We start from the raw sequence: 12204 nt of genomic DNA, 5'->3' as shown, positions 1-12204 counted from the left end.
CAAAAATAACACATGAGCCAATTCATTTGGTCTAAATCCAGTTTGATTGGTTTATCTTCATAAAGTGACACTGAGAACATTCTGTTTGAGGGGGAGCTTGTGCTTTTCAATGAGTTCAAACAGCCATAACCACCACTAGGTGTCAGCACATCACACTATCAGCTGTATTAAAAAGGTAAAACTCTCAGTTCTCAAATCACAGTGACAGTTCCCTTATCAGTCACTTTTGTAAATTAGACCTTAAATGATCCCAGGCTCAAAACAAAAAACATTGTAATAGTTCATAACTGAAATGAACCTTAGTCAAGATCAGTAAGAATGACTAGGAAAGGCAGAGTAACTGTCATCTGTCAGCTTATTATTCACATTATCATAATGTAATCACTCATGCTATCATAACAAAGACCTGTGTAATTAATCTGATTCCTGACAGTATTTTCCTAAGTTGTTATCTGAATGGGTGTTATTAATAATTTAACTTTTCATAACAGGTTGAGCTGAATTATAAGTGCGAGAGTAAACAAAAGAATGACTGACCACAGACAAGCACTAACCTCCATAAAAGCGATCAACCAGGTACCTTATCAAACTGATACACAGGAAGTAGATTATAGCTTGGGTAAAAATGTGCTTTGATATTGTTCTGGTCAAACCTGGCAAAATGTACAAGAAAAGTGGCACTAATATTAAAGATCTATGACACCTATATCTAACCTAACTGCTGCTGGTAAAAAATCAAAGCAGTCATTAAAGGTAAGTCTCAGTTTAGTAGCCTGAGTAGACTACAGAAACTTAAGTCACCCCCGCTTAAACAAAATCTCCCTGCTGCTCTTCATCCTGTATGTGATAAAAACCAGGACATTTCTCTGGTTACCTCAGTTGTCTCTGCTCTGTGCACTAAGCAGCTATTCCTCTATTCATTCATGTGTGCCCTAGTTCCTTTCTTTCACACAGATATAAAGGAAACAAAGTAACTCGTCCTTAAACTTTAACTGAAGAGTGACTTGAAACCACATTCAGATTACATTTTGAAATCATTTCATTCAAACAATACTATACTATATCATTGCAAAAAGCCGAGAAGAGCATGACTCACTGCTGGTATTTTGTGTTTGCTTGTTTTCCTCCTTAAGTCGGACTACGTCTCAGTATAGAGTTCAATTTCTGTGTGTCCTCTATATTAACAAAACAAGTCTATTGTCTGGGCATGCCAGTAATGGCTAGGTAATACCATTACCAGCAGCTCAGCGGGGCACCAAGCTGTCTATTATACAAAAGCTTAGACGGCTGATACCGACAGACTGTGGTCTAGAATAGTCAATAAATTGTCAATCTAAAGTAAGCATTTTTAAAGTATGCAGCCCTAAAACAGAGATTTTGTTGAGTAACATCAAAATGTTAAATGCTTAAGCTGAGAGGAAAAAATGTTGCTTGTCAAAGTAGGCTATATTTAGATCTGAATTTTAAACTTGACAGGAAAAAAAATGACTTCCTTATTCTGCGACAACACTGCCTACATAAACAACACACATGCATAATACTAAACTTGTTTTTTTTTTTTTTATAAATATGTATGTATACATATGAAATGACAGATTAGAACAGATGCACAGCCAGTGCAAGAAGTCCAACACAGGTGTGTCTGCAGTGACACACAAAAAGTATGTGTGGCACCATATTGGCTACTTTCTCCACATGCCTCCAATGAAACAAGTGTAGAGAAAAGAGGACGCAGGTGCACAACAGTCAAACACAAAAACGCAGAGACTATCATCAGTACACTAATGAACTGCAGTTAGATGAACCTGCACCAAAGACCAACTTTATTTTGTACACCATTTAGACATACACCATAAATATGTCCCTAGAAGACATGGCCAGTCTCCAGTCTTGTAGGCTAATGGGGTGACAAAACCTGCCCTAAATGGTTGTTTGTCAAAAGAGAGTAACACCAAGACCAGCACCTTTTGGAAATGCTCTGAGACTTGGGCTGAAGGCTCTTGGAGAACTGCACATAAAAATTTGAGTGCTCTGAAAAAAACACTTGTTAGAATGCTTTTCTCTAGATGGAGATGGGCTGCCCATACACTCCCTTCTCAAGAGAACAACTAAAGAGGTGCTGTATGAAAACAAAGTGCAAGGCCAGAAATACACATGCGTGCTGCCACATGGTAGCTGCCACGCAATGCTTGGAGCACTAGGTATGCACAATGCAGTATGCACATGAACAGTAGGGGCAGTGTAGAGGCAGAGATCAACACAGCAGCAAGAATGACAATGGCAGAAAGTTTGTGAGGCACCTGGCTGTAGACTAACCTGACACGCCAGATGGATTTGTTTCACACATCCATCTGGAAAAGCTTCAATAGCAAACGTTTGAGAAAAGGCAGAGGCTTTGAAAAAAACTCGGAAGGTGATTGGGTGAACGTTCTGTCTGTCACATCTCTATGGGCCAATCAGAGCAACAAAACACGTGACGTAGCCGCTATCAAGCTGCGCGTGTGCAGCTACTGAGGAATAACGCGAAACATGGCGACTATAGACATGTAAGTACTCGACTTCAGTCGTTTTTGAAAAGAAAACAACTCACTGCTGTTCTTTGCTCTTCTTTTAACAAAGAAATGTTGTCAATTTCTGATAAAACTGGCGCTTTAGCTGCATCCATGCTCATCTCTTGCTCCATAACTGCACCAGCTCTTGCTGCTGCTTGTTTACATCATGACTCTGCTGTGTCTGAAAGTACTGCCCCTGGTTGCTGACTGGTCCTGTCACTTTCTAACTGGGCCCAAGTGGTTCAGAATGGAGCTTTGCAAGATGAACTCACCAGTGAGAAACAAGGAAATGGGCGTATCCATCTGCTTTTCAAGGTTAGCTGCAGACATGAGACAACTGTAAACATATGCATTGTTCATATATCTGTAAGCGCTTGCATAGTTGACTTCCATCTGTGCATGAGCCATCCAGAAGATTTTACCGCCATCCACCGGTTTAAGCTATAGCTTTTGGGCGAGGAATGATGGCAAGAGATAGAGAAGTTTTTAAAGGAAAGACACTGATGTAAATGGAGGAAGCAAGAAGGAGGTATTGTTAGCCACACATGTGAGATTTATTCATGAATGATGGTGGTAGTTGTTCAATAACCCAAACAAAAGCTGGGAAAAAAGTACAAGCATTTATAATCGGCAAACATTAAATATGATTAAAAATTAACTTGAAATTTGCCATTTCATAAGATCTGTTATAACCACTATTTCTTGGCTGTAAATATCCAAATGAATCGCAAATGTTGTAGCCCATCATTTTAAACTGACAAGTTGACTCTTAAAACTTGTGAAAATGGCACTTGGGACAGTTTTCTTCAGCGAGTCCTCTTGATTTACCACTGAAAACTGAGCCCTTAATGCACGTGCGCTCACAGGTATTTGGTTTTAGATGTCTGATGTCTGCAAGTTTTGGAGACAGGCTGTTTGATCATGTTTGCAGTTACCTGTATTTGTGTAAATTGTGTCATAGCAGCTGCAGAGATGCACAACATGAATGTGAAACAAGCAAATAACAAGTAAGCTCTATTTAAGAGGTTGACGTGGAAACCCGCTATGACAGATGGAAACAAGTCTGAGACCATTATGTTCATGAATGGAGGAAAATGTGTTTGACCAGCAGTCACTGGTTCCCTGAGCTGATTTGATGTTACTACTGGCCACTGATGTAGTTATAATGTTAAAAATAATATAGAATTAAGATAAAAGCAACCTCCAAGAGTGTGTATTTCACATCCCACACATCTGGTAGTCACATGACTCCTTGAGCCGCCAGGAATGTGCATGATGCATAGCAAAGTATGTGACTAGTTATGCTCATGGCAAAGCTTGTTGTGTAGGAACATGCAAGGTCAAAAGGCAAGACCATCTCCAGCCTTGTTTATCCACAGAAAAGAAAAGAAACCGTACCCACCTCCTCTATTGTGATGAGTTTAGCCATGTTGTCCAGAACTGCAGCCTCTCTGATTAAGTCAGCCTGCTCTACTTCATACTCCTCTTCCTCTTCTTCCTCCATCCTCTCTTCAGTCTGCTTCTGCTGCTTCACATGAGCCCCTGTGGGCAGATGGGCCTCCTGCTCCAGGTAGGTCTTATCACTCTCCTGCAGGAATAATGGAATGCATTTATCGATGTGGATTTATGGAGACGGTAATCTATTTTGTTTCTCTACACTAATGGACTGCTGTATAATATAAGGGTTGAGATAAAGGCTATTAAATCTGCAGCCCAAAACATCCACTGATGGGTGGGTTGTTCCCAATAAAAAAAAAAACAAAACATCCAGGAAAAAGGAAGTGATGCATTTTATATTTCTAGTAAAACCTATAATAATTACTTAGAAAAACAGAGGAACAAAGTGGTTACAAACAGCTCGCAATGAAAGCAAACATAAAAGCAACAGTGAAACTGGTCCTGGCACTAATGACACAGAAAGAGTGACAAGTGAATCCAGGAAACAGAAACCAAATTAAAAACACTGCAGACAATCTAAGACTTGGTAGACAACCTATATGACAAACTTTGAATTATAAATTGTGTTTTTCTCTACTTAGTATGATATGTTTTTAAATCATATTGTATAAAATATCTTTAGAGCCGCTGTACCTGTGTCTCATCGTGTTGCTTCTCCTCGGTTCGGGCTTCCTGGTGCAGATGTTGTGCCTCCACCTCTGCCCCACTGATCAGAGTCTCCACTGGTAGAGCTTTCTGACAAAAAGGAGATTCTCTTTCTCTCTGTTTCTCCTCCTCTTCTTCCTCTCCCTCCTCTTCCATCTCCAGGGCCTCTGCTGCCTCCTCCACCTCAGTCTCTTCTTCCCTTTTTGCCTCCTTTTCCTCTGCTAGACCTAAATCTCCTCCCTGCTGCTCTGCGGGCTTGGGCTGATCCATTTCTCCAGTCAGAGAGGGGTGCAGCTCGTTTCCTATGACAGAGATGGTGCGTCCTACTCCTTCTTCCGGCTTTCTTCCTTCACTATCGCTGAAATCCCTCCCTGGTGATTCCCTGTCTGGGTCTCTCCTGTCCTTTTCTGACATCTCAGGGGAATTGTGTCCATCAGATAAATTAATGGAGGGTTTGACTGGACAGCTGCTCAGAGAATGGGAGGAGTCTGCTGCTCTTTGCTCCATCCCTCTGTCACTCTGATGGGCTGGATAAGAAATGGAAAAAGACAGCAAAGGGCAGGAGAGGTGGGATAAGGTAGAAAGAGAGGTGATGAATGTACATGTAGAAAAAGGAGAATGAATAAAGGCAGAAATTTAAAGTAGTTAATGAACAAAAATAGCTCTCAGTGAAGTCTACTTCTTAAAAAGAGAAAGCATGACTCCATGTGAGCTGGACGTTTTTAGATTACATCAACAAATGATAACAAATGCTCTAAAGCGACATTTATTTAGTATTTTCTGGGAAAGCTGATCTCAAAATAAACTAAAGGTACTCGACAGATAAGATACACTTGTTAAAGAACAATGTCTAAAACACAGTAGCATTCACAGTGTGCAAACCATAAAAGCTGCTCGCACTGATCTTTATAGGTGGCATTTTTCTGATGTTTTTTGAAAAAATATATTCAAACCAGGAACATATGCACCCAGCAATTTGTGACCATGTCATACTCCAATTATCTTTCATGTGAACGTAAGAACTGAGTATTCTGTTAAAAAACACACTGATTTAAGATTTCAGTAGAAGCCAACAATAAACAAAGCCAGAACAAAAATGTGGAATAAATTTGTAGAATGAAATTTCATGCCAACGATCACATATTTTACAGGCATTTAAATTTGAAACTGTAACTGCATTGACCCTTTTGTAAATACAGAAGAGCAACGCCAAATGTTTAAAACATGTACAGAAACAAGCTTTCTTAATGTCAGAAGTCTTCCACTTTATCATATACAGGGCTTTAAAAAAGTATTCAGCCCCTTGGATGTTTTAACCTTTAACTGATTTTATAAATCAATTGTGGTCAATACCATTTGGCTGCAATCAACAATTGCTGTGATTGCAGCAATGACGCATCTACTAACTACTGACTTGAAGGGGGTGAATTTTTATGTGGTCACTTATTTTACCTTACATACTATTAAACTGACATTGATTTGTAGAAATTTGTTTTAACTTTGACATTTAAGAGTTTTTTTTTTGTTTTGTTTTGTTTGTTTTTTTACAAAAAAGCCAAAATTACATTGACCATGATTGATTTTAAAAAGTCAGTAAAAGGGTAGAACATCCAAAGGTGTCAATACTTTTTATTGGCACTGTACTTGTATGTGTGTACAAGTGTTGGTGTACATTTGTCTTTAAAGCTTCTGAGCGCATGTTGTCATCCCTTTATACAGCTATTTTCTCTCCTGTGATGGATCAGTTTGCCAAAGACCAAACCAAACACACACAAGCACACAATAAAAAGTCAATCTACAGTGAAACATTTCCATGAACCTGGTTCTCATGTCTGATCATTCACTAAGAAAACATTCACGAAGATGCAGAAAAAAGTGAACTGATGTTAAAAACAATAATAATTAAATGAGAGCTGTTAGGAACATACTGGTGAATAAGAACTTATGTCACCTTATTAAATAAAATATGTATAAATTACATTATTAAGTAAGAGTTTATAATTAGTTTGTCAACAGTGTTAATTACAAGCTTTGTTTCTTTTAGCATGAGCTTTAACTGAATCTGGTGGAAAAGGTTTTGGTGAAAAGACCCCCAAAATCTTGCTAGTCTGCTTTTCCAAAAACAGTATTTTTTGTTTTAATTGCATTTCTTTTAATTCTAAATCTTCCGGTTTGGTTGATCATGATATAACCTACGAGTACACTTAAGCTGCAAATAACTAAAAGAGACAAAAGAAACTAAAATTGCTCACACACTGACATAAACACACCAACTGTGTCTCGCTGTCACTCACCTGAGGTACATGTAGTCAGTGCACCACGTTCCTTAATTGTTGAGCTCAATAAATTCTGAGATGCACACTGTAAACGCACACACAAATTAAAAAAATATGGCAGAGATACACTTCAGCACATTTCAGAATTTTAAATATACAGTGCTTAATAAATTTATTAGACCACCACCCAAAGTAAGGTTTATGCCACAGCTGCCCTAAATTAACAGCATTGGTAGTTACCAAAATCATTTTTTATGTTTCTGCAAAGGTTAATAAACCAATATGTAGAAGCCCTTTAACCAAAATGATAATTTTAATGCTAAAATATAATCATTATTGTTATCCATGAATTTTCGAATTTACTAACTTACAAAAAAAAAAACTGAGAAAATAGTAAAGCACATCATTATTTCTTGATTAATATGTCAAATGATAGTTATTTACTTGCATTCTTTGCAACAGAAAAATTAGTTTTAGTGGTTGAATGTTATGCTTGATTATTTTCTGACTACTGCAGATGTCAGACACCTCAAGATTTGAAGTATTAGAGACAGAAGGAAGACCACTGCTGATCTTCAGGCAGAGATGAATGCTTCTAGATCAGAGTCTGAGAAAGTCTACAGAATGACCACGAGCAGACGACTGATGGAACAAGGCTTAAAGGGAAGAAGAGCTGCTAAGAAGCCATTATTGAGGCCTGCAAACATCCAGAAATGCCTCAGATTTGCCAGAGAGCGCAAACACTGGACTGTTGATGACTGGAAGAAGGTACTCTGGACAGACGAATCCAAGTTTGAACTCTTCAGTCAGCATCGTCGTGTTTATGTCCACAGAAAAGCTGGAGAACATTTTGATGCCAGATGCATTGCACCCACAGTGAAACATGGCGGAGATTCCATTATGGTATGGGGTTCCATTTGTGGATACGGCGTGGGCAAATTAGTGAAAATCAACGGTATCATGAACAAGAACATCTACCACAACATCTTAGCGCATCATGGAATCCCTTCTGGACTAAATCTGAGTGGTCGTGGGTTCATATACCAACAAGACAATGACCCCAAGCATACTTCAAAGCTGTGCAGAGACCAAGAAAAAGGAATCTGGAGTACTGGAACTGATGGACTGGACAAGTCAAAGTCCAGATTTGAATCCTATTGAACAAATTTGGGATTTAGTAGATTCAAAGATTGATGGCACAAAAGTTTCATCTAAATCAAGTCTGTGGGAACAGCTAGAAACTATTTGGAACTCAATAACAAAAAGAGACAAAAGAGACTGTGGAAAAGTACATAAAAACAATGCCAGCAAGAATGCAAGCTGTTATCAAGGCCAAAGGAGGCCATACAAAATATTAAGTTTTTTGGTTATTATGTGTGAAAAAGTACTATTTAGTTGTTTCAGTTTGTTATTTGCCAAATAAATAACAATAACATTTTTAGTTTTAAAAAAGTTTTTGAAAGACTTCTAAAATATTTATGTTTTCTCGTTTTTATGACAGGTGGTCTAATAAATTTGTTAAGCACTGGATATTCAACAGAAGTGAAAACATTGGGCATTTAAAAGGTCTAACATGTTTAATGACAACCGTCAGTACGTTCACATTTTTCTGTCTTATGTTGCAGTGTACATAATCATATTCTCTCTGCTTCAGGATTAAAACCAAGAAAGACTTGAATGACTTACCGAGGCATCTTTAGCCCTTGGTCTGCAACCAGAACAGAGAAACAGAGACAGAGTGAGAAGGAGAGAGTGTTGCAGGTCTGTTCTTGGTTTTAGTAAATGAAGATGTTAAAGATGGGTGACCCTTCTTTACTCTCCCATTCTAATTTTAGCCCAAGCACATTTCCCTGGCTATCACAACTTGTGTGTGTGTGCTTGAGTTAAGCGAAGTGAAACTCTAGCAGTGTGAAGGCTCAAATGTCTGAAAGTGCAGCAGCAGCAACAGCAATGGGGTCATATGTTTAAACTATCTGCAGTCTTCAAATCACACATAGATATAACACCTCAGTCGTACAAATATATAATAGGAAAAACACACTCTTCACCTGTCCTGGAAAGAAGTGCATACGCAGGTGTGTTTGGTGTTAAAAAGTGTGTGCGGCAGGAGAAGTGCACTGAGGACTTCTCATTAAATATTAAGAAATGCCAAAGTGGACTTCACTAAACTAGTTTGTCACACTGGCATGAGCATAACCAACAACAGACACACACTAGCTCATACACACACAACACACATACATCCATGCAAAATCTTTAAAAAGGAATTTAGATGATATATTTTTATTTTCAGTCAAATAAAAATCATTGTGTTCGCAAGTAGCTATAAAGGCAGAAATGGCAATGACTGTGATTTATTTGCATTTTGCACTGGTACTATGGCAATCTAATGGTATATTCTAGATTTCCTTTTTGGAGAGGGGATTATTTATTGATACTCATTGTCTTATGTCAAATTGTTTTTCCTGTGTAATCAGAGTGTTGTCTATGGCTGCAGCATGAGTCAAGCATCTAGAACAAATGTCTTACTCTGTGGGGCAATAAAGTTGATCTTGTTTTGAATTTATAAGACTATAAAAGCAGAAAAATGCACTTTGCACTGAATAATCTATAAATGAATGACTTCTATCTTTAACTGATAATTAATACAAACAATACAGTTAGGGATTCATGATTTTGTCAGCATATCAGTATCAGCAGATATTAGTTTAAAAGGTAATCATCAGTATTGGCAGACATGAAAATTTCTGATGATATTTACAGCCCATATGTCAGTCGTACATATCAGCAGTAAGGGATGTGCATTTTTCAAGAAAATTACTATTCAAAATTCACTTAGATGAAATTCAAAGATTTCAAGAAATGGGCAAATAATATAAAATGCCTTGAACAGGCTAACAGATTTAGCATTGCATCATGCTTATTTTAATTTAGGACACAATCTATTTAGTTAAAAAAGACTGTTCACTTCATCAGTAACACAAAGGTGTTCATTAAGATTTGATCATTTCTTTAGTTAAGAGAAGTGAAGTTAGTTTCTTAACACACAATATGTGACTACTGATAAAACTACGGTCTTGTTCTTGTATTATTATCTAATGGTGGTTAGCCAAAGCCACCATCTGGTGGTACTGTCGCTTTAAAAATAGGCCCCTGTAAGAACAATGAAAAAATGTAGTTTTAAATTAAAACAATATCATAATGAAATTTTGATATTTTCAGATTGGTTGAATATTCAATAATCATTGCAGATCCCTTACTTCATCTTATAAAGTGGGTACTGTGTTTTTAGAGTTTTAGGTAGAAGCTTTATATCAGTATTGATATGGGCAACATGAATGTGGAAATATTGGATATGGACAAAAATCATGCATCCCTTATAACAAAGGGAAATCTGCATGCAGAGACTGCAGACACACTAACACTTGCATGCAGACTAACCGACTGTGTGTCTGACAGATGTGTTTAAGAGTGTCCAGATGTTGGGTTTCCAGGCTTGAGGAAGTCCCTCTACACTGGCTCTCTATGAGAGATGGAGAGAAACAAAAACATTTAAAGGCACTGCTAAGTTATTCTAATATATGCTGTTTAGCTCAAAACGTTTTCATTATGTGATTACTGAAACTTTGTTTAAAACATATCATTTGGATCAAATGAACACAGAGAAACCAGGCTGTAGTTAAATTGGAGACTTGGAGTAGTTTTACGTCTTGCAGCTGTGCATGTCAGTACATACAATGACAAAAATGACATTCAGTTATATCTAGTGAGAGCCCAGAGGGACCTGATCAGACAGAACAAGTTCTGTATGTTGAATTACCCAACAAGTTGCACTGCAGTGCCTTTTTGTTTAAGCCTATGTTTTTGACAATAATTCTTTGTGGTTCATTTTCATTCACAAGGCTAAATCACCTGCTCTAGAGCATGAATGTGACAGTGCATGAAAATATCTGATAACAAGATGTAACACTCCTTCCGTTGTATCACTGATGGGGATTTCAGAGCCCATTTAAGTTCGTCAAAAACAAACTATATTAAAACTGGATATGATGCATGTTCACATGTGCAGCTTATGAATCCATTCCATGTCTTACCCCACTGTTCCTGTAGTGCATTCAGGTTTTCCAGTATTCTCTGATGATAGAGTCTCTCTAGTTGGATGCACCACAACGCCTGCTGGTCTGAACATTACAGGTTAAGAAACATAAACACAGGATGCAGAAACAGGGATGCAGAAAATAGTTTGCTTTTAAACTGCATCAGTCCTTTTTATGAACTGTTGTAGTTGAACGAGGCAGAGATGAAAATCATTGTAAGATTGAGGAAATGGAAGGAAAATGTGAAACAGAGAGAGAAGAAGAGGATAAAGAGTCAAGCTCCAAGAGCACTCTGGGATAAAGTGTCTCATGTTTATGGATGTGAGCAGCCAAAACACAATCCTTCTTTGACATGACTCAATGCTTTCTCTCTCTTTCTCTGTAATCTACTAACCTACCATACATGCATGACATAGCTAAGCTAGCTGCCCCTTCTCTTTGACTTTTTCTACCTCCCACTGCATCTCTCTTCATAATGAAACAGGTTAATTTCACTCCACTTTTCAGTCACTCTGTCGCTTGGGCTCAGCTAAATCTAGTCGTCATATTGTATTTTACCCAGAAGGAGGTCATTTTAGTAAGGTTTAGGGCCTGAACAAGTTATTCTAATAATAGAAAGTAGGTTTTTAAATTATCACTTTTGCCATTTAACATGTCTTAACTAAGACTTTTTGGGAAATGCTGCCTTCTTTCAAATGCATTGTTTAGGCAGCATACTGTGGTTTTGCTTTACTGCCATGTCAGATTGGATTTTTAATCTCTATTTTTATCTCCTCTCTGCCTCTGGCTCTGTAAACCACAAGTCGCTGGGTGTTCAGTATAATCCAACTCAACCACCGGTGCCTTTCTTTTCGGTTTCACCTTGTATTATTACCCCACCTTATCTACTTCATGTTGTCCTGTCTTTCCAAAAGGTCTTTTTTCCGCACTTCCCTCTCCTTCAGTTCTTTATCTTGATCTCCTTTCAATCACACTGCATGTAAACTCTGTGAAGCACAGGTAATCCACTACAACATGCCACTCCAAATTCCTAGGTTTCATGTACAAAACACTGATTAAAAAAATAGATCAAGTAGTTAGAGCATTTAAAAAACAACACCTGCAGGGACAAGCATGCACGCGTAAAGAAAGTGCAAAGATGATAAGCTGCCTTAACCACTAGACTCCAGTATGCAC

At 37.9% G+C, this 12204-nt stretch overlaps 1 protein-coding gene across 1 annotated transcript in view; it reads right to left on the bottom strand.

Annotated features, from left to right (window-relative positions):
* The window catches only part of cnsta (consortin, connexin sorting protein a), a 29272-nt gene that overhangs the window by 4982 nt on the left and 12086 nt on the right, over window positions 1-12204 (bottom strand). The window contains exons 6-11 of the mRNA XM_041789320.1: window positions 11026-11112; window positions 10373-10454; window positions 8618-8639; window positions 6950-7016; window positions 4644-5182; window positions 3955-4140 (exon numbers count right to left, since the gene is read on the bottom strand). Of these exons, the coding sequence (XP_041645254.1) occupies window positions 3955-4140; window positions 4644-5182; window positions 6950-7016; window positions 8618-8639; window positions 10373-10454; window positions 11026-11112 (983 nt within the window). The remainder of the gene's footprint in view (window positions 1-3954; window positions 4141-4643; window positions 5183-6949; window positions 7017-8617; window positions 8640-10372; window positions 10455-11025; window positions 11113-12204) is intronic.

This window comes from Cheilinus undulatus, linkage group 1, assembly GCF_018320785.1.
Source record: "Cheilinus undulatus linkage group 1, ASM1832078v1, whole genome shotgun sequence".
Classification (NCBI taxonomy): Eukaryota; Metazoa; Chordata; class Actinopteri; order Labriformes; family Labridae; genus Cheilinus; species Cheilinus undulatus.
This window is presented reverse-complemented; position numbering and strand designations above follow the sequence as displayed.